Source organism: Oryctolagus cuniculus, chromosome 12 (genome assembly GCF_964237555.1).
Source record: "Oryctolagus cuniculus chromosome 12, mOryCun1.1, whole genome shotgun sequence".
Taxonomy (NCBI): Eukaryota; Metazoa; Chordata; class Mammalia; order Lagomorpha; family Leporidae; genus Oryctolagus; species Oryctolagus cuniculus.
In genome coordinates this window covers 10,455,930-10,477,385 of record NC_091443.1, presented here as the reverse complement: position 1 = coordinate 10,477,385, position 21,456 = coordinate 10,455,930, and the positions used below count along the sequence as shown (strand labels likewise).

The window sequence follows — 21,456 nt, the reverse complement described above, 5'->3', positions numbered from 1 at the left end:
CGCCGGCTGCAGCGCGCTGGCCGCGGCGGCCATTGGAGTGTGAACCAACGGCAAAGGAAGACCTTTCTCTCTGTCTCTCTCTCACTCTCTCACTGTCTACTCTGCCTGTCAAAAAAAAAAATATTGTGAGTGTTGTGGGCCCATGAACTATAAATGTTGGAAATAGCTACCAGGTGTTACACGCACACCTAATGAGCATAACTTAGAGGCCACATGGGGAGTCTACGAGAGTGTTGTTGGATGAGGTGGGTCCTTTGTTGGGTTTGAGAAACGCCGTTGTTCGATGGCCCTCTGCGGTCTTCCTCAGCTCCCACACCTCATTTGTTTACTTCTGTGGAAAGGTGAGGTTTGGCAATTTATTGGTTAGCTGCTGCCACAACAGTGCTGTGTGGGAGGCCGCCACGGTGCTCGGGGCTGGTACGCCCTGTTATGCACACAGAGCCAGCTGTCAGGTTCAGTCTCACAGCTGGCTCTGTTCACTGCAGGCCTGGCTCAGCTCTATCTGCCTCCTCCTTGGACAGGTGAGCCAACCTCACAAAGGCACACGAAGTAAACACCAGAGGCTTTGTAAGGCCTCCAAACTGACACACTTTCTTCTGCCCACTGCTGTTAAGCAAAGCAAGCCACGTGGCCCAGCGCGAGTCGGAGGCTGGAGAACGGCCTTCCCCGCTCCTGGAGGCCATGGCAAGGCAGTGGCGCCAGGAAGGACGAAGGGAGGCCAGTCACGAGGCTGCCGCGGTCGCTGGCCTGGTGGCCATCTGCGCTTGTCCTCCTTTGCAAACAACTCCTGAGCAGTTAGCACTGAGCAAACTTTGCTGAGGTCACCGTACGCTGTGGACAAGCTTGGTGAGGTGACACACCCAGGCACAGGGCAAGGCTAGGAAGAAGGTGTCACTTCGTCACTGGGACCCAGAACAGTGCTGGCAGGACGGGGTGTTGGCGTAGCAGCAAAGAAGCTGTCCCCATCCCATGCTGGAGAGCTTGGCTTAGTGCCCCGCTTCCTGCTAAGTGCTCCTGGGAGGCAGCAGGTAATGGGCTCAGCCTCTTGGGTCTCCACCATCCACACAGGAGACTGGATCGAAGCTCCAGGCACCTGGCTTCAGCCTTGCCTATCCCAGATGTTGTAGGTATTTGGGGAGTGAACCAGGGATGGAAGATCTCTCTCTGCCTTTCTACTAAATAAAAATAAAAAAGAAAAACATGTTAGGAACTGAAACAAAACTTTATCCCTCACCCACCCAATCTACTCCTATTATTATACTAAGTATCTAAGTATACACGCTACAGTTCTCAATATACAAAGGTAATTTTATATATCTGAAATATTTTCACGAGTTGGTGTTGGTTTCCATCTTACTTTGCAAACCCTGAGTGAAAGAATCGTTCACTTTTTCCCCACAAGTGACATCACAGATGACGGACATCACAGACGAGCATGTGGGTCAACAAGGAAACAAAGCACTTACACCCGCGCTTCGTGATGTGCAGGCTGACTGAATTCACTGGGTGGGGGCAGGCCGGCAGTAGCCAGTGTCTGCACTGGGCCTGTCCTCCGCAGCTACTCCGAGTATCTTAGTTTCCCAGCTACACTGTAAGGGTGAGCCCAGGCTGCCAGTCCTGCCAAGTCACCAAGGAAAAATGAAACTGTGCTCCCAAGCATTGATTCCGACTTCGGTGCTGTGAGCCCTTCTCTGAGCAAAAACTTCCGGGGAGAAGAGAGGCCTTGACCAGTGGCTTCCGTGAACAGTGACCCCACACCTAATGTCCTTCCCAGCATAACAGGCCAGGCACTCTGATCTGTTGTCTGCATGCAGGATACCCAGGGCTCCACACCGCAACCATAACCCCAAGGAGTAATCAGAGTTCCAGCAAGATGCCAAGTGAGAAGACTCTGGAGCAGAGTGAAGGTTCATCGCTTTGCAAGTGGGAGGAAGGCATCAAGGCACCAAGTAAACCCCTTCCCAGTCTCCCCAGACTCGGCCAGCCTCCCAGGCCTGCTCCCACATCCAGAGCCCTCCGTCTCCCGGTGTCAGGCCATTTTCAAGGTGGCTGTCAGGTGAAGGGGCCCTGGACTTGATGTGGCCCGTGACCTCCAGTGCCACAGTGGGAATCTGCTTCCCAGCCCCCGGGGCATGCTGGGACGGGCAACGACTCTGCACACCAGCAAGGAAGAGCAGTGGGTCTGTGCCTCATCTCACTGTACTGCAGTCACCCTGGTGACGACAGGTGGCAAACTCTGATGTTACCACCTGTTCCCTAGTTTCTCAATTCGTTATGCTCCTGAACCTCGACTCTTTTGAAATACAAGTCGGTATGTGTGCTTCAACTGCTTCTCAAAGAAACCCTCGGGGTGCAGGTGTGGCCTAGTGGTCAAGACACCTGCATCTCACGTGGCAGTGCGCAGGTTCCAGCCCTGGGTCCCCGAGCCCAGCTTCCTGCCCTCGGGAACCCTGGGAAGCAGCCCGTGGAAGCTGAAGTGGCTGGATCCCCGCCGTTCACGTAGGAGACCTGGATGGAGTTCCGCGGCCAAGCCCTGGACACTGCGGGCATGTGGGCAGCGACCCAGGGATGGGGGTGCTCAAGTCTCTGAAATAAAAATAAATACGGCTTGAGGTCAAATTTCCAAATCGGTGGATACGGTGGGCATGAGCGGTGTCACGTGAGCCGTGGATGACGCCCCAGGACACCTGCTAAGAGCCAGACCGTGCAGAAGACTCTGGCCCACGTGGTACTGATCCAGAGAACCCCGAGGGTCGGCGGGGTTTTTTTTTGCCCGGCAGCAGGCGGCTGCCCTCGGTGGCTGGGGGTCGCCAGCCCCTGAGTCCCGCTGCCCAGTGCGCCCGGGCCAAGGACACGGACGCAAATCCCACCTCCGCGCGCATCCTCACTTCCTGGGCCTCAGGGTCCAAGCAGGAAGAAAGCACGCATGCAGCAAAAAAATCAGGGAAAAGGGGTCAGTCGCCACTCGCACCCACCGCGGGCCCGGCCCCGCCCGGGACGTGTTGGGCGGGTTTCCGCCGCTCCGGGGCTGACCACGCCCCCGACCACGCCCCCTCTGCCACAAGCTGAGCCGCGATTGGACGAGATCGCGGTCGCGTCCCGGCGCGCCACGTGTACGCAGCGACGAGCCGGAAGCGGCCCGCTGGAGGCGACGCGTCCCGGCCGGGCGGCGGCGGCTGTCATGGAGGGAGAAGGCGAGCTGCTGTCCGCGCGGCCGGCGCTGGAGACCGAGGGGCTGCGCTTCCTGCACGTCACGGGTGAGTCGCCGCGGGCCGCGGCCCAGCGCGCCGCCATGTTCGGTGGGTGGCCCGGTGCTGCCGCGGCCCTGGCCCCGGGAGGCCTAACCGGCGGCCGGGCGCTGACGCCGGCGGGGACCCGGCGCGGCGGGCGAGCCCCTCGGGTGTCTGTCCCCGGGCCCCGCTCGGGTCCGTCCTGGGCCTCCGACGCCCGGCGCTGTCACCTGCCAGGGGGCTGAGAGGCCTCGCTCCTCGGGGGTCCCGGCGCTGTAGCCTGCGGGCTGGCCCGCCGAGGTCCGCGGACGGGCGGGGGCGCGGCTCTCGATTCTGAAGGCTGTCTTCTTCCTTGCAGTGGGCTCGGTGCTGGCGAGCTACGGCTGGTACATCCTGTTCAGCGGCATCGTCCTCTACGCCGTCCTGCAGAAGCTGTCCACCCGCCTGCGGGGCCTGCGGCAGAGGCAGCTGGCCGGCGCCGAGGCCGCGCTGGGTCAGTGCGCGATCCCGTGTTAGCCTGCACCAGTTAGTCCTTGTTAGGGGCGTGGGAGCCTGGACTTGATTTCGGGGGCATGGGAGGTGTATTTTTTTTTTTCTTTTTTTTTTTTTTTTAATTTCTGGGATTTTAAATCGGCCGGATGGTACGCACAGCACTCAGGGCGGCGCCTGTTAGTGGTGGTTCGTTTACGGCACGGGTTAAAATGAACCCTTGATGGGTTTGCCTCCTAACTCGAGTTATGCCAAGGAGCATGGAGCGCCACATTTTGATTGTCACGACATCGCCCATCAGACCCGATTTCTAGTTCCCCTGAGTGGTGACGCTTGCACTGGTTAGGCACTGCGTCCCAGACCTGCCGGCCAGGCCCGGAGGTCGTGGTCGCGTCGGCCAGCGGTGCGGTTGTGCAGAGCCAGCTGTCGTTGGTCCGGAGGGGAAGGTGCAGGCTACATACAGACCAGAGAGGAGAGGGCTTCGTCGGGGGTGGTCACTTCTAGTCAAGGAACCCCAGAGTGCCCTCACCTCTGTCTGTCGCAGGCCTGACCTGCTGAGACGATGGAAGAGGATTCTGAAAACTCTGTCCTTGATTGACAGCTGGATTCGGGCCACCCTGCTAGGGAGGACTCCCCATTGTGTAACGGAGTCTCACTGCGGCCAGCAGACCGCCTGCGTGTTGCTCGCGGGGCCACTGCCCCACAGCCCTGTAGTTGGCATTGCCGGGAGGGGCTCAGAGACCTGCGCTTGCAGATGCAGTGTAGGGCGATGGTCCAGTCCCCTGCCCCTCAGCTGCAGAATACACGCAGAGGACGGAGCTGCTTGTGGGAAAACCTTTTCTGCTTCTACTATGTGCATGCGGGTTTCCATCTTAATTGTACCTGGTGCTGAACCTCAAGTCTTTTCTGCCGTTTTAGAACCCGATGTTGTCGTTAGACGGCAGGAGGCTTTAGCAGCCGCTCGCCTGAAAATGCAAGAGGAACTCAATGCGCAAGTTGAAAAGCATAAGGAAAAGCTAAGACAGGTATGAGCTGGTTTTGCTCTGTCGTCTGAAACTGAGGCTTCATGACAGCTCTGTGTGTGTGTGTGTGTGTGTGAGTGTGTGAGTGTGTGAGTGTATCTGTGTTGTTGTTTGTAAGCTTCAGGACAGGGGCCTATTCCATCAGGTGCAGTGGGTATTTTGGGCCCACTTGCAAATCCAGGTGCCGTCAAGGCAGACGTGCTGTGGCGTGGAGGGACGGCTGTGTGGCTGCCACAGTGCAGGAGCAGGTTGTCCCCTCGCCCGTGCCTGTTGGGAGCAGTCCCTGTGGCAGTCCCTCCCACCGAGCTGGGTGCGGCTCAGCGTGCATTGGTTGTGCAGTGTGCACTCTTAAAGACAGGAGGCTTTTGTTCCAGTGTTTCCTGCTTGGTGCATTCCGCAGAGCTGGTCACCCCACAGCATCCTGGCCGGGTCTCGGGCTGCAGAACACACAGACACGCTGTGCCTCTCGCCCCGTAGCCCCTGTGAGCTGGTGTCACAGGGCCCTGAGGTGGGGTGCCCTGGAGGACAGCAGACGGCTCAAGCAAGGGTCGTGCTAACAGGTGCAGGTGGGAGCAGAGGATACAGTTTTGGAAGATTTTTTAGGATGCAGGATTTGATTGGAAGAGGAGGTCAGCAGAGAAGCCGAGGAAGAACCAGGGGACGCTGCAGGCAGCTGGAGGGATGGAGGGGAGGAGAGATGGAGGGGTGGAGAGGATGGAGGGGTGGAGGGTGAAGGGATGGAGAGATGGAGGGGTGGAGGGTGGAGGGGATGGAAGGGTGGAGGGATGGAAGGATGGAGGGATGGGGAGTGGAAGGGTGGAGGATGGAGGGGTGGAGAGGATGGAGGGGTGGGAGATGGAGGGGTGGAGGGATGGAGGGGAGGAGGGATGGAAGGATGGAGGGATGGGGAGTGGAGGGGTGGAGAGGATGGAGGGAAGGAGGGTGGGGGTGAAGGGATGGAGGGATGGAAGGATGGAGGGATGGGGAGTGGAGGGGTGAAGGGGTGGAGGGAAGGAGAGGTGGGGGGTGGAGAGGATGGAGGGAAGGAGAGGATGGAGGGATAGAGGGTGGGGGGTGGAGGGATGGAGGGGAGGAGGGATGGAAGGATAGAGGGATGGGGAGTGGAGGGGTGGAGAGGATGGAGGGGAGGAGGGATGGAAGGATGGAGGGATGGGGAGTGGAGGGGTGGAGAGGATGGAGGCATGGAAGGGTGGAGGGGAGGAGGGATGGGGAATGGAGGGATGGGGGAAGGAGAGGATTGTGGGGTGGAGGGAAGGAGGAGAGATGGAGGGATGGAGAGGCGGTGCATTCTCAGGGAGGGGGGTGCCTGCCCGCCATGCCCCGGTCTGTGCCGTTGAAACGGCCACGTGTGGACTCCTACTTCCCGGTTGGGTCCAGGTGTTGCCGGGCCCTCTTTGTCCCTTCAGAAGGAAGCTGCTTGGCAGCAGAGCGTCTGACCGGACTCTGGACTTGCTGGTGCCCCTCTGGAGTCTCCAGGGCCCCATGCCCCTCTGCCACTGCTGGCGGCTGGTGCTGCTTCTGCACGGCCGTCTGCTCGGGCTGGAAAGGCCGGAGCAAGACCACGCGCACCAGGCCCTTGGTTGCCGCGCCTCGGCAGCCGCCTTCCCCTTACTCACTGACTTCAAATGTCCCTCATTCGTTGAACTTCTTAAAGTCACACGTGAGGCTTAAAAAACATGCATCTGTGCCCTGGAAATAAAGTCTGTCCCCGTGCTCCCTTGCCACCCACTGCCCGGACATGTCCTGGAGGTTCCGAGGTGCTCCAGACATCTTGTATCTGCTGCTAACCCGTGTGTGGCGGAAGCGGAACAGACATGCCTTCTGAGCTGTCCTGTTTTAGTCCTTTTCCCCTCTGGTTTCCAGCCAGTGACTGGCCGTTTGCTTTCTGGGCTGTGCATGCAGTCATGGGATGCCTGGGTGGGAATTCGGTGATTTCAGGGGTGGGGGTTGGCTTTGGTGTTGGTAGCACAGCTTCATCTTTCCGCTTGCTGGTGTAGCTGAAAAGTCTTTGCAAGGAGAACTTTGAAATTGTGGTGTGGGCCTCCTAAAATTGAAAAGCTGAGTTCAGGTTTTACGGTTGTCTGGCTCGGTGGTTCTGATCGAGCCTGCTGGCCCGCGGGTCAGCCAGCCCTGTCATTTCCAGAGCCGGCTGTGGCTCCGGCCTGGCGTTCCCGCTGGCCGGCCAGGAGAGCGCAGTGACCTGCGTGTCAAGGCAGCGCCCTGACCGCCTGTGCCTGCACTTGGTGGAAGCATGATTCAGGCCTCTGGGGGTAGCAGTGAAACTCCACCGAGCCATTTCCTGGGTGTGCGCTTTTCAAGGCGTCTTTTCACGCACCCTGGGACTTCTTGCTTCAGTCGGATCCAGAAGCAACTGCAGCTTGGTCTGGGTTCCGTCGGAAATGAGAAATTTAAGTGAGCCTGGTGTGGACGTGAGTCGCAGTCCACGCCTGCTGGCGGGAACTCGGAGGAGTCGGGAGCAGGGGCGGACGGCCGGCCCGCGGCTGTGTGCTGGGAGGCCGTCCGCAGCTGCCGCACACCTCTTCCGGGCGCAGTCTTCGGCTGGGACGCGGCCCGCTGTTGCCATGGTGCTCGTCTTTCCCCAGCACTCAGGCCTGCACGCCTCCGCTCACGGCCTGAGGTGCTGCAGCAGGTGGCGACGCGTCTGCCGAGAACGACTTCCCAGGTTTCAGAAGCCTGGATCAGTATTCCTTGTTGCATGGCACTTGCTGCTTTCCGTGGTAGTGTCCCCACACCAGAGGTCTGTCTGTGAGTTCACTCGCCCTGCCAGACTGCAGTTAGGGAGGGAGAAGCAGGTGGAGACGCGTCTGCAGGACAGTGTCACCGAGTGGGCAGAGTGGGCAATTTCTCTGGGGACGCTGGAGGCTGAGCTCTCACGCTCCGACTTTGGTTCCTTCTCAGCTGGAAGAGGAGAGGAGGAGACAGAAGATTGAGATGTGGGACAGCATGCAAGAGGGCAGAAGTTACAAAGGCAGCGCGCGGAGGCCTCAGGTAGCGCCCGCCACCCCCGCCTCGCCGCCCTCTCCCAGTGGACGCAGGGTTCCGAGCAGAAGGTTAATGAGTGCTGCGCCCGTGTTTGTCCCCACAGGAGGAAGATGGCCCTGGGCCCTCCACTTCATCGGCCGTCCCGAAGCGGAAGTCTGACAAAAAGCCTCTGCGGGGTGGTGGTAAGCGCTCGAGCTGGCAGACGCCAGGGACGCTCACGCGTCTAAGCACACGGTCTGTCTCTGAGGGTCATCACGTGCTAGACTGTACAGGGAGATAAAGGGAAAAGATGCGCAGGACCTCCTGGGCCCTCCCTGGAGACCAGGTCTGTCTGCCCTTGGTGCCGTGCCCTTGGCTCCTCCCGGCGCGGCCCAGGAGGGTGAGTGCATGGGGCTGGCGCGCAGTGGCCTGGGGCTTCCTAGCCAGGGCCACTTTGCTTCTCGCAGGCAGCTTGCTCAGGGTGTGAGCCGGTGTTCGCTCGGAGCCTGTTCTGTGTGTACCCTGGCGCTGTCTCCGTCCCAGCCTTGAGCCTCCTGTCTGGGAAGATGGGACTTGCACAGGAAACAGAAATCAGCAACCCTCTGTGACTGGCTGGGAGTTCTGAGTTAAGGCTAGGAAACAGAGCAACACCCTAGAAAGCGAGCATCGAGGCCGGGCCGAGCAGCGTCTTCTGGTACGGAGGGGAGGCTGGGGGGAGGGGCGGGCCCAAGGCAGCACAGCACAAACGTGGCCGGCCGTGCGGGGTCCGCTCTGTCAGGACGCAGTCCGGCTCGCTCTAGGGGTCTGCAGAGGATGCCTTAGAACTTCCTGTGTGGAGGCCCGTTTCCAGAGCACACGAGGGGACGTGTGGGAGGGCAGTAGGAGTGGTACGAAGCGCCACGCGTGTGACATGCCTGTGTGCGTGACTGTTTCCCCACAGTCCTGGGCTAGCTGGGTTTCACAGATGAGGAAACCCATTTATTGCTCAAAGATTCCACAGCGAGTAAGGAAGAAAACCAACTCCCTCTGGCTGGCTCTGAGCGCAGCGCTCAGCCCAGTCACCGTTGTCCATCGACTTTGGGTAGGGGTGTAGATGGCCCAGTACCGAGCACGTTAGAACGTGTGTGTTTTATTGAGCACTGTGGCAGGAGTCTTCGTAGACGTGAATCCGTGCCTGCAGAGGGCTTGGGGCAGAGTTTTCTGAGTGTTTCAGGGTGTTAGGACCACAAAGCCCAATGGCTGTTTTGTTTTGTTTTCCCACCAGAAATCAGTTCAATTCAAGTAAATTACAATATGGAGTATTTAAAAACATTTATTTCTTTATTTTGGAAGTCAGCGTTACACAGAGAGGGAGAGACACACACAGAGAGATCTTCCATCCACTGGCTTACTCGCCAGATGGCTGCAGAGTCCAGGGCTGGGTCAGGCCAAAGCCAGGAGCTTCTTCCAGGTCTCCTACATGGGTGCAGGGTCCCCAGCACCCGGGCCATCTTCCACTGCTTTTCCCAGGCCATTAGCAGGGAGCTGGATCGGAAGTGGAGCAGGAAGGACTCAAACCTGCACCCAGTACAGGGTCCCAGCCCCACAGGTGGCGACTTCACCCACTACACAGGCTGGAGCATTTCCGTAACGCGGTGGTAAAGGGCCTTGAGGCGGCCATGGGAGTCGATCCGCATCTGCAGTCTGCTGCTGGGCTCTTGCAGGGTTTTAATGTTTACCTTTGCACCTGCTGGTACACATGGTTTTATTTTGGATAGAAAATGTTCCCAGGTTTCCAGCCATCAATACCACTCTGCTTCCTTTCTCTCACCCCAGGTTATAACCCTTTGACTGGCGAAGGAGGCGGAGCCTGTTCCTGGAGACCTGGACGCAGGGGCGGCCCATCACCTGGTGGATGAGGCTAAGAACCTTGTTAGTGTCACTTTTGACATTAGCAAGGTGACTCCTTGACCCTCAACTCAATTGCCTTACACAAGCTTTTCACAGTGACTAGCCGAGGGGAGGTGGGATTATTTCTGCTCTTAGTTACACCTGTGGGTTTGAGGGCCTTGGTCATGGGCTGTAGACATTAGGACCAGGCGTTGGTCACAGTCCACTTGAAGACAGTGACACACTCATCGATTCCCTGGTTAGCTGGACAGCAGAGCTGGTAAGCGAGGCCTAGGAATGATCTCCCCCGCCCGAGGTCCTTGCTGAAGGACAGTCCCTGTGACAGGTTGTGCTGAATGATGTCTTCCTTATAAATGGTGAGCCCACCAGTGAGGATTACTGATGCAGACAGTTGACGGGGTTCATTTCTGTATATTTGTTTCATGTACAGAGCTTTGTAAAAACTATATTAAAAATTATGAATAACATTTTTAGCATCCTTATTAAATCCGTTTATGAACTTGAATCTGTCTGACACTAAATAGCTTTTCCTTCTTTAACATCTTGAGCTATTATTACGTCTTCCTCTTGCTCCTCCTCACCAAAAATGGGTGAGGGTGGCAGTGGCAGACTCCTCGGGGTTTGCAGGAGCCAGCCTTTGGGGTTCAGTTGCTGTTAAAATAGGACACGGGCTGGCATCGTGGCGTGGCAGGTAACACCACCACCGGTGACACCAGCATCCCACATGGGCACCGATAGAAGTCCCGGCTGCTCCTCTTCTGATCCAGCTTCCTGCTCATGGCGTGGGGAAAGCAGCAGCAGATGGCCCAGGTGTTTGGACCCCTGCCACCCGAGTGGGAGACCAGGATGAGGCTCCTGTCTTTTGGCCCAGCGCTGGCTATTGGGGGCATTTGGAGAGTGAACCAGCAGATGGGCTATCTCAGTAACTCTGATGTTCCAATAAAAATTTTCAGTAGCTGAAAGCCCGTGTTCAGTGGCTCCATCTGTTTAGAAGCAGGGGCTCGGGTCAGGGTTTTGCACTCCGTAGAGCCGCTCCCCTATTGCAATCTCAGTGCCGGAGTTTGTGATGAAGCAAAGTAAATTAGAAAAACGGAGAAGGTCGAAGGATGCCTCATTCTCCCCGTAAATCTGCAGAGCACAGGCCGTGACCACATGGGAAGAAGCTGCCTGGGCTCAGAACGTCCTCGCCTCAGGCGCTCTCCTCTGGTGCTGTGTGTTGGGCGGGAGGCTGTGCTATGGAGAGCTGAGCAGGCAGTGGCGGGCAGAGGGAAGCTTGTTCTCGCGTGTAATGGTTAGCATCAGGAGAGTTCCCACGTGGCAGGTACGCACAGTTACATTTAATCCTCACTCCAATCTCGCAGGGTGTTCAGGAAGCGAAGCTTAGAGGAGTTAAGTCACCGGCCCAGGGCCCTAATCACCACCGTCTGTTTAGTCCTTGTGTTTCCGTCAGCCCAGGGCCTCAGATGACCCAGGTGTGTGGAGGTAATCTCGCCACTGAATCCACCGCCCACCGCCGTGTGGGATGAGCAGCGAGCTGGGAGCTGTGTCCAGAAAGTGCCTTTCAGCAAAGCACTGAGGTGGCCGGGGCGGCTGGGTCCTGCCCAGTGCGGAAAAGGAATCGGGCAAAAGCAGCGAGGCCGGGTCCCGAGGCCTCTGGGGACACAGGGACTGGCCGGAGCCATGAGCTCCAGTTCAGACCCAGGCTGTATTGCCTGCCTTGGCCATTTGCAGAGGCTGCGTGGGCCCAGAGCTTGGACCTGAACTCTTAGGTTGTAACTGATGAGCGTGTGGCCCACTCCCACCCTAGTCATGGAGCAGCGGTGGTACACGGGGCAGAACACTCGAACGTCCAGTAGGTGGCTGCGTGCCCTTGGCCACCGCTGCCGGGAGCGTTCCTCCCTCCCCCTCAGGGGCGCCGCACAACGCCATCCCTTCCTCCCCTCTCCCTTTTGCCATCTCTCTGCTTCCTCCTCCTCAGGTGTATAAATGGCCGGGTTAAGTCTCACGAAGAGCAAGCCGCTGCTTTTGATGCTGGCATTCCATAACGGAGTTGTAGTTCGAGTCCCAGCTCCTCCACTTCCGAGCCATCTCCCTGCTAATGCGCCTGGGAAGGCAGCAGGAGATGTTCCAAGGACTTAAAACCCTGCCACCCACTTGGGAGACCCAGATGGAGTTCCAGGCTCCTGGCTTCTGCCCGGCCCAGCGCTAGCTCTCGGCATTTGGAGGAGTGAATCAGTATGGAAGATCTCTCCCTGCCTTTCAAATAGCTTTTTTTTTTTTTTTTTTAAGAAGAAAAAGCGAGAAGGTAACCATCACTCTGATATCAGCAGAGGTTGGTGGCCCTGTGGATTCCAGAGAATGAACAAATGCCTCTCCAAGGGGTCACGCAGCTTGAGAGAATGTCAGCATAAACCATACCCCATCCCACGCTGTCTCCGAGAACTCGCGTGGGAGGAAAGACGGTGTGCTCTGATTCTTGGCGACCTCCAGGCAGGCGGTCAGCTGCCCAGACGCGGGCCCTGCCCTGCGGTCTTGCCGTGTCAGGGGACAAGGGGCACAGACCCCGGTGCGTGCTTTGACTTAGGGGGACCTCGCTGATGTTTGTTCTGTGGCCACAGATGCCACTTCTGTAAACGGTAGGAGTGGAGACGTTAGGACGTAATTGAGAGACGAAAAAGCCGTCCCTGCGCTGCCGTGACCACGCACCGCGGCCTGGGTGCCTCCGTTGCAGACATTTCTTTCTTACCTCTGGAGGATGGAAGTCCAGGTCGGGGTGCCAGCGAGGTGGGGTTCTGGTGTGGGTCCTCTTCCCTCGAATCCTCACGCGGCAGTGAGAGGGCTCCTGGGGTCTCCTTTATGAGGGCACTAAACCCACTTAGGAGGGCTCCACTCTTAGCTGAACCCCCGCCCCAAGGCCCCGCCTCCTGATACCATCACATCAGGGCTAGGATTGTAACATGCGGGTTTTGCGGGAATGCAGATGCTCAGTTTGAGCCACAGGGATAGGCTGTAGTGTGTGGTTCTTGTTCCAGGTCCTGAAAAACACCCATAGCTGCGTCCTCAGAGTTCACTTCAGGCCCCTCCTCGCTATCATAAAAAAAAAAAACCTGCAAGGGGCGGGTGCTGTGGTGTGGTGGGCTGGGCTTCTGCCTGCGCCATCAGCATCCCATATGGGCGCCAGTTCAAGTCCCGGCTGCTCCTCTTCTGATCCAGCTCTCTGCTATGGCCTGGGAAAGCAGTAGAGGGTGGCCCAAGTCCTTGGACCCCTGCACTTCCTTGGGAGACCTGGAAGAAACTCCTGGCTCCTGGGTTCAGACTGGCCCAGCTCCAGCCATTGTAGCCATTTGGGGAGTGAACCAGTGGATAGAGGACCTTCCTGTCTGTCTCTCCCTCTCTCTGTAACTCTACCACTTAAACAAACACGTAAAATCTTTAAAAAGAGAAATCTGCAAACCCCACCAGAGAAAAGGGCTGGTGATGAGCATGCGAGAGGAGCTACCCCTGGTTGGGAAGACGTGTCAGCTGTCCCAGCATCCCACGCCACTCTGAGAAACTTGCAGCAAGCCAGATTCTGCTGGGCTGGGCGCAGTTGATCTTGGCTGCCCTCACCCTGCCTCTGTGGTCTGTTGATGGCTCAGCTGGAGGAGGCTGGGCCCAGGGGCCTCCCTCATGGCAGGCAGCTAGTGGCTGTCCCGCGTGTTTCCCGTCTCCAGCAGGCCGGCCCAGGCTCGCTGACAGAGTGGTTCCATTCCAAGAACTGCGTGCGCAGGCAGCCTCAGTGCACCTCTTGCAGGCTGTGACATCCCTCCCAGTGTGGAAAGAGCCGACTGTCTGCACCCAGAAGACTCTCACCATGGTCCCACCATGCTGGCAACCTAAATGCACCTTTTAAGCCGTGCAGCTTATGGCATCTCAGTTATATCTCAGCAAATAACTGGCAAGGTTTCTGTCCCCTGCCAGGGCTATGACACAGGTGACGCTGGTGGGATCCTGGAGTCCATGACCTTTGCTCCCTTGACATCACCAGCGTTGACAAAGGAGGGAAGCGGAAGTGGCGTTGGCCTGGGATCGCTTCCAGGCCAGCTCATGCACCGCCCTAGTGATGCATCTCAGCCTTGCTTCTGATGTTTGCACTCTCATGGGCAAAGCGCTGGGCTTCATTACCCCTAACTACTTAAAAACTAAGTGTTTTTAAAGACTTATTTTATTTATTTAAAAGTCAGAGTTACACAGAGAGTTAGAGACAGACAGATTTTCCATCTGCTGGTTCACTCTCCAAATAGCCACTATGGCTGGAGCTGTGCTGATCCAAAGCCAGGAGCCAGGAGCTTCTTCCGGGTCTCCCACATGGGTGCAGGGGCCCAAGGACCTGGGCCATCCTCTACTGCTTTCCCAGGCCGTAGCAGAGCTGGATCAGAAGAGGAGCAGCCAGGACTTGAACCAGCGCCCATATGGGATGCCAGAACTGTAGGCCAAGGCTTTAACCCACTGTGCCACAGCGCCTGCCCCCAAAATTAAATGTTTTGCAGCTGCATAAATGTCTTTGTTTTAACAAATGTTAAGTGGCATGAATGTCCTTTAAAAAAAAAAAAAAAAAACTTCTGATTTATTCCCCAAGTGTCTACATCAGTTGAGGCTGGCCCAGGAGCTGAGAACTCCGTCCAGGCCTCCTGTGTGGGTGGCAGTGAGCTGACACTCGAGCCATCACTGGCTGGGAGGTGGAGCAGAGTCAAACACAGGCACCGTAGCGTGGGTGCAGGAGTCCCGAGTGGAGCCTTAGCCATCGCGACAAATGCCTGCTCCAAGTGTTCATTTTAACCACATAAAGCATTAATTGGAAAATGTCACAAAATTCAGAAAATGTAGGGAGGAAAACACATTATTATTTTTTTTTTAATTTCCTCCTGTTATTTTCAGTATCACTGAAATGGTGTTGAGACACTCAGCCTGTCTGCAGGCTGTTGGTGTTTGTGATAGTACAGGTATGTTACCTTTTCTTACTTTGAAGATTTACTTATTTATTTATTTGAAAGAGTTACAGAGAGGGAGAGACAGAGCAAGAGAGAGAGAGAGCTCTTCCATTTACCGGATCAGCCCCCAAGTAGCCACAATGGCCAAGGCTGAGCCAGGCTACAGCCAGGAGCCAGGAGTTTCATCCAGCTCTCTGAGGGGGGGTGGCAGGGGCCCAAGCACTTGGGTCATCTGCTGCTGCTCTCCCAGGCCATTAGCAGGGAGCTGGGTCAGAAGTGGAGCAGCCGGGATATAAACTACTGCCTGTAGGGGACGCTGGCATCGCAGGTGGAAGGAAGCTTCACCCGCCGTGCCACAGCACCGGCCCCATGTGTGTCACTTTTGAGACACCTTTCCCTTCACCAGGCAGGAGGACCCGTGTTCAGGGGCCCTCTGCGCTCAGGTGTGGGCGGGACCTGGGGGCGTAACCAAGGAAAACAGTGTGCATAAGTCCAGCCCAGCAAACACAGACAGTGGCCTCTTCAGGAACATTGCAAAGGGCAACAGACATCTCCAGGAGGTCAGCAGCCCCTCGCAGGGGAGAGGTGGGCTCCGTGCCTCTACGCTGCCCTTGGGGAGGCTGAGCAAAGCCCCATGATGTGAACAACCTCTCGGATCTTTACCCCCCTCCCCTCTCCCACTGCACCCTAACTCCATGCTCACCCAGCCCCTGTGAGACACGAGGATTTGCCAGGCTGGGAGAACACACTGGGTCGCGTGCACATTTGATGCTGTCGGAGGCAGTGTGCACAGGACGGTGTCCTGGATGGCTCCTAGTTTTCCTTTTTTTTTTTTTTTAAGATTTATTTTAATTTATTTGGAAGGCACAGTTATGGGGGCAGGGCGGGGGTGGGGCGAGCTCTTCCATGTGCTGGTTCACTCCCCAAATGGCCACAGTGATCGAGGCTGGGCCAGACCCAAGCCAGGAGCTTCTTCAGGGTCTCCCACGTGGGTTCAGGAGCCCAAGTACTCGGGCCATCCTCCGCTGCTATCCTAAGTGCATTAGCAGGGAGCCGGATGGGAAGTGGAGCAGCCAGGACTCGAATCGGCACTCGTGTGGGATGGCAGCACTGTAGACGGCGGCTTTACCTACTACGTCACAACACCAGCCCCCGATTCCAGTTTTCACAGCCATACCACGCTTCTTCAGACCCTCAAACTCCTGCAGGCAGGGCCTGCCGAGCTCCTCTGCAGCCCGGGGCCCCAGGCAGGGGCAGGAAGACAAAAGCCTCTCGCGCAGCTCGAAGGACCCCAGACAACCTCACAGTGCTGGTGTTCTGGGTCCAGTGGCCCATCTCCCACGTGAAAGCAGAGACCCGTGGCTCCCTAGCCCACCTGGGGGCACCTCCCTAACCTGCAGACGCCAGCCCCACCTCGCCCAGAATTTCTCCCTTAGTTTCGTGAGGCAAGAGGCAGATGCTAAATAGACGTTTTTCACATCAACTCCTCTCGTCTTACAGAGCCAGCAGCCAGCGAACCACACGTCCGGGACCAGGATGTCACCTCTGGAAATGCCGGAATGGGTAAAAATTAGAAATAGGCTACGGTCGATCAGAAAATAAGATGTCTGACCATCCTTGTTCTCTGAGTCCATGAAGTTCTCACTGAAAGGGGACTGGCTACAACCTCGAGAGGGCGCCATTGTCACAAAGTTCTAGCCCAGCCCGCGGCAGCCCTGTGCAGCAGTCAAGGCGCCCGGCAAGCAGCTGAGAAAACCTGGACAGATTCTCCCTTTTGTGTGTTTAAGGGTAAAGGATGACATAGCCCAAGAATAAACATCACTGGAGGAAGAGATCATGACGGCCCACGCTGGCAGAACACGCACGGGGTGGGTTGTGGTACCCAGAGCCCTGGCCAGTTGCCTCTCCCAGATCCCCATCAGCAGCCGCTAAGGTGAGAGAGACAAAATGGGAAAGAAAAAGTGCTGGGGATTCGTGCGTAGCAAGTGGGGCGGGAGCGGGCGTCTGGCTCCGTGGTTCAGATGCCCATATCCAATGCCAGGGTTCAAGTGCAGGCTCTGCTTTAATTCCGGCTTCCCATTAACGTGCACTCTGGGAGGCAGCAGGGATGGCTCGAGTGCTGAGTTCCCTGCCGCTCCTGGGAGAGACCCGGATGGAGTTCCAGGCTCCTGGCTTTGGACAGGCCCAGCCCAGCTGTTGTGGGCATTCGGGGAGTGAACTTGCAGATGGAAAATTGTGTGTGTGCGTGCCTTTCAGATGAACAGAATTAAATCAAAGCAAAGAGGAACAGAGGCACTTTGGGCTTGGGTTCTGACCCATGGACCCTGGGCCCACGTTTGTCCAAGAGCAGTGGGCTAAGCTGTGGGAGGACCCAGGGACCTTGTGTTCTGCTCACTGATACTCCCATGTGAGGAAAAGCCTGCCGTTTGGCCCTGCAAGTACCTAATAAGAAGTCAGATCCTGGCCGGCGCCGTGGCTCAATAGGCTGATCCTCTGCCTGTGGCACCGGCACACCGGGTTCTAGTCCCTGTTGGGGCGCCGGATTCTGTCCCAGTTGCCCCTCTTCCAGGCCAACTCTCTGCTGTGGCCCAGGTGTGCAGTGGAGGATGGCCCAGGTCCTTGGGTCCTGCACCCATGTGGGAGACCAGGAGAAGCACCTTCAGATCAGCGCGATGCACCGGCTGCTGGTGAACCAACGGCAAAGGAAGACCTTTCTCTCTGTCTCTCTCTCTCTCTCTCTCTCACTGTCCACTCTGCCTGTCAAAACAAAACAAAACAAAACAAACAAAAAAAAGAAGTCGGATCCTTGCAAGTGCTGGGGCGGTGGGGAGCCCCACTCCGTCCTCCCTTGGATCCTGCCCACTCCCTGGGCAGCCCCTGTAGGTTGTGGCACATCCTCACCATGCCGTGTCTGCTGTGCCCTTTCCACTCCAGCGCCGAGAGCCTCCTGGCTCCGCTTTGCGGCTGCTCCGAGGTTCATTCTCGGACGGCTGCACCCTTGTTTACTGCGCCATCCTCCTATCCGCGCACACTTGGGCTAACTGTGCACTGCCACACACGGCACAGCAGACGACAGCCGTGCTCAGAAGGCAAATGCTCAGAAGCGGGGCTGCTGGGTACGCGGGACACGCACTTGCAGTTGACGTCACTGGGGAAGCTGTCCCGCGGGACGAGGCTTGCCCAGTGACAGCCTTCTGAGAGCGCGTGAGCCGCGGCTGAAGTGGGCGCATCCGGCTGCGGCTGTCGAGGTGTGAACTGTTCCCGTCCCCACGTCGTCGGAGGTCGGGGAGGCAGCATCGGTCTGAATTTCTGCTGCCTCCCTCAGGAGCTTAAACCTCTTGGAGCCCGAATGTGTCCCCCGAGCCATTTCTCACTACATTGGACCTGGAGCAAACGCAAAGGGCATTTGAGCCACACACCTGGCGGGCCTCCCAAGGCGCCCGGCGCGGTCCCCAGCTGTGGCGAGCCCTCAGGGGGCCGGCTGCCAGCCAGCTGACCAGCACCGGGCTCTGATGCCAAGCAGGGTTGGCTCCTGGGGCTGCAAGCTGGGCTTCGCGCTGACTGCTTCAAGCATGAACAGTTTCCCCACCACGGATGGGAAAAGCCAGCTTCCCTGCTTACCCTAGGGTCCGGGCTGACCTCAGACGCAAGCTTGACCTTGATCTCTGCGGTGGTCACCTCCCAACACCACTCGGGCTGCTTCCCCAGAGTGCCTGCGCCCGAGGCAGCCAAGGGTTTCTGGAAAAATGACACCCCATCCGGCCAGCACCCAGACTCGTGCTCAGTGTCCTCTCCCCTTTGTCTCTGTCCCTCTCATACACACCCCCCCACACACGCACAGCTTCAGTGGACAGAATAAGCATAAGCAGTGCCAAGCCCACGCATGTCCGAAAGCCACGGTCACTTGCCCTTCCTGGCGTCTGACCACAGGAAATGCTGCAAAGAGAAAAAAACAGAACTGAGCAAAATCGGGAGGTCAGCGAGGCCCTTATGGTCAGTTTTCTAGTGGTCAGGGGTAGGATTAGGAAGGGCTCGCCAGAGATGGTGTTAGCAGGCAGTGGACAAAAGCTTCCGAAAGAAGGAGTCGTTATAACTTTCTCAAAAGAGGTGACACTGACAGGGCCGGCACTGTGGTGTAGCAGGTAAAAGCCACCGCCTGCAGAGCCAGCATCCCATATGGGCGCCAGTTTGAGTCCCGGCTGCTCCACTTCTGATCCAGCTCTCTGCTATGGCCTGGGAAAGCAGCAGAAGATGGCCCAAGTCCTTGGGCCCCTGTACCCACATGGGAGACCCGGAAGAAGCTCCTGGCTCCTGGCGTCAGATTGGCGCAACTCTGGCCGTTGTGGCCAATTGCAGAGTGAACCAGCGAATGGAAGACCTCTCTCTCTCTCTCTCTCTCTCTTTCTCTGCTTCTTTCTTTCTCTGTAACTCTTTCAAGTAATTAAATAAATCTTAAAAAAAAAAAAAAGAGGCGTCGCTGAATGGTTTTAGAAAACTATTCCCATTTTTCCAGGGACCCCTGTTTGGGGCGCGATTCCAGGAAATTCTGCCAGCCGTTGGAGGCATGCTGCCCACAAACAATTGAGGTTTTAGCAGGGCTTTCCAAGAAATCGCTGCGAATTATCCAAAATGCTATATCTGTAAATGGCACTCAGTGAATCTCCAACAGGAAAGAAAAAAAAAAAAGAAAAAAACCAGTAACTTGTGTAGGGACAAAGTTGCAGTCGTGAGGAAATGTTCAGAAAGTGGGTAGAGATGGGTTTTAATTATGTGTCCTTGGGACCCACACAGGAAAAGAGAGAGGAAGTCAGATGGTGGCTCTGGCAGTTTTGAGTGAATTTCTAAATAGTCTGGAGTCACCAGGGAGGAGCCCGGGCCAGGATCTGGTTTACCGACAGGAGGGCACAGACCTGGAGCCCCGCAGCACGGCCGAGGTGTGTGTCGCCAGGAGTCTGCCCGGCACAGCTCTGGTCTGGTTCCCCTTCCAGCCACGATGCTGCTTAACACCACGAGGAAGATGGGCAGTGGCAGAGGTTTCTGGTGCAGCCAGTCAAGACCCCAGCGTCACCAGTCACCGAAGTCCTCAGTTTACCTCGGTGCGGCGCCCACAGTCTAACCAGCCCGCCTCCTCCTCACCTTTACAAATGAAGGAGGGAGGGACGGAGGGGGCTGTGGGTGCACTGGGGGTGGGCGTCAGGAGGCCTGCAGGTCCTGGCAGCTCGGGCTGTCTCTGGAGGCGAAGCCATCCTGGGGTTACTGCCACGGAAGTCTCTGGTGCCCTGGATTTGCTCCGGCTGTCTCCTGACCCAGGTCCCTCGTGGAACAATCTGGATCTGTCCCCTAGGGAACCGCTTTGGCTCAGCCACCAGCTGCTCTGGGCAGGGCTTCTCTCCCAGCCACCAGGAAGCAGCCTGACCCACGCCTGCTCTTCCTGCAAGGACTTGCCTTATGGGTTCCTCTGCTGCTCCTGGGGGCTCCGTCAGGCTCAGCCGCGATGGCGAAAAGCTTACCCTTCCACACCGGGAGAGAAAACCCCACGGAGCCTGCGCCCAGGAGCCGAGGGACGGCCACGAGGAATCAGGACAAAGCCTTTGGCATCTGCCATGTCCCCGTCACCCCTGCACCCTTCCCGGTGGGGTCTGCAGAGAGAATGGAGACGCGTGTAGAGCAGGTTGGGAAACAGCAAAGCCGCCCAGGAGGTAACGAAACTGAAAGCTGCATCTCGCCAGCAGGCCGGGCGCTTTCTGTAAACCACCGTGAACCGGGGGGCTGTCGCTGAGCGGGGGCATCTGGTGGCGGCTCTGGGCGTTTGCGGTCTCTGCTCCCACTGGAGACCTCCTCCAACGGTTTCCCAGCCTGTAATTCACGGTTGTATGTTCTGTATTTTTCCCAAGACCACTGCTGCGATCCTATACTCACTGCATAATGAGTATTTTATTTTTAGACGTGGGTCACCTCTTAGGGCGTCTGTGGGAAGGTGAGTAATGGACTATTTTTTGATGCAAGTCACAAATGTCCAAGAGAGCAGTATTGCCCCAAGAATGAACAAGATGACCACCCCTGAGTGGCCGGGAAGGCATCGCCATCTCCCACAGCTCGGTCAAGTGTGTAAAGGGCGCAGCACGGGGCCACACGGACAGGGATACCCACGCCTGCTCTCCACCCCCGAACTTGGGTTCGTCTGCCCGGCGCGGGGCACTATCCTGCTCTCCAAGTTTCCTTAGGCTACTAAGTAGCAAGCCCCCCTGATTACACACGCGCCCGGGCCCTATGCACCCCTCTCAGCTTCCACTGCCCTCGCCGAGTTTCTAGAAGCCGGAATCCCAACCCTGTCTGTACTGTCTGTAGCCCCCGGCATGGCCTTTTTCCAGATGGCCTCCGGCCGGCCGCCTGCTCGCACGGACCGCGCTCCACACCGCGTGCACCGGCTCGCTCTCCGCCCTGGGGCCGCTCCGGAGCTCCAGAGGCGGCGGCCTGCTCGGCCGCCCGGCGGGAACAAAGCTGCAGTGTGGACGGAGCGCGGCGCCCGAGCCGGGAGGTCGGCCCGGCGGCAGGCGAGGGCGTGGCGGCGGGGTTTATCTGAGGACAGCCCCGGCCGGGGCAACGTGCGCTCCGTGGACCGTCCGGTGCCCAGGAAGCCCCCTCTGCGGACCACGCTCCCGCCCGTGCGCCGCGGCGCGCGCTCCGGGCCCTGCGCGTCCTCGGGGGCGCGCCTCGCGCAGGCGGCCGGGACGCGACCGCGGGGTCGGGGCCGCGGGCACCCAGGGCGCTCGCTCGCCGGCCGCGGACGCCCCTCGCGACGCGGCCTCGCGCCCCCTCCGCCCGGCCGCTCGGTGGGCGGGGCGCGCGGGG

General features: G+C 57.9%; 2 protein-coding genes and 1 long non-coding RNA gene across 10 annotated transcripts in view; 2 read left to right on the top strand and 1 right to left on the bottom strand.

Moving 5' to 3' along the window:
* The first annotated feature begins 3,083 nt into the window (after positions 1 to 3,083).
* SELENOS (selenoprotein S) lies at positions 3,084 to 16,438 on the top strand. 6 transcript variants are annotated; one of them, XM_070053318.1, is made up of 7 exons: positions 3,084 to 3,257; positions 3,589 to 3,723; positions 4,638 to 4,744; positions 7,682 to 7,771; positions 7,869 to 7,947; positions 16,105 to 16,167; positions 16,392 to 16,438. In XM_070053318.1, exons 1-7 carry the CDS (start codon positions 3,182 to 3,184, stop codon positions 16,394 to 16,396), a joined length of 555 nt encoding a protein of 184 aa, XP_069909419.1. In that variant the 5' UTR covers positions 3,084 to 3,181; the 3' UTR covers positions 16,397 to 16,438. The 6 variants fall into 6 exon arrangements, with proteins under 6 accessions (XP_069909419.1, XP_069909418.1, XP_051678237.1 ...); XM_051822276.2 differs by having other exon boundaries at positions 3,119 to 3,299; XM_070053317.1 differs by having other exon boundaries at positions 16,105 to 16,438.
* LOC138844529 (uncharacterized) lies at positions 15,428 to 20,188 on the bottom strand. 3 transcript variants are annotated; one of them, XR_011380436.1, is made up of 7 exons: positions 20,050 to 20,188; positions 19,741 to 19,944; positions 19,515 to 19,641; positions 18,226 to 18,540; positions 17,506 to 17,988; positions 17,047 to 17,361; positions 15,428 to 16,149 (listed from the first exon to the last, which is right to left on the bottom strand). It is a non-coding gene; the product is annotated as an uncharacterized lncRNA (long non-coding RNA). The 3 variants fall into 3 exon arrangements; XR_011380434.1 differs by having other exon boundaries at positions 16,104 to 17,361; XR_011380435.1 differs by having other exon boundaries at positions 16,104 to 17,361; positions 19,515 to 19,600.
* The window catches only part of CHSY1 (chondroitin sulfate synthase 1), a 63,106-nt gene continuing 61,623 nt past the window's right edge, over positions 19,974 to 21,456 (top strand). The window contains exon 1 of the mRNA XM_070053316.1: positions 19,974 to 20,303. Within this exon, the coding sequence (XP_069909417.1) occupies positions 20,053 to 20,303 (251 nt within the window). The 5' untranslated portion in view covers positions 19,974 to 20,052. The remainder of the gene's footprint in view (positions 20,304 to 21,456) is intronic.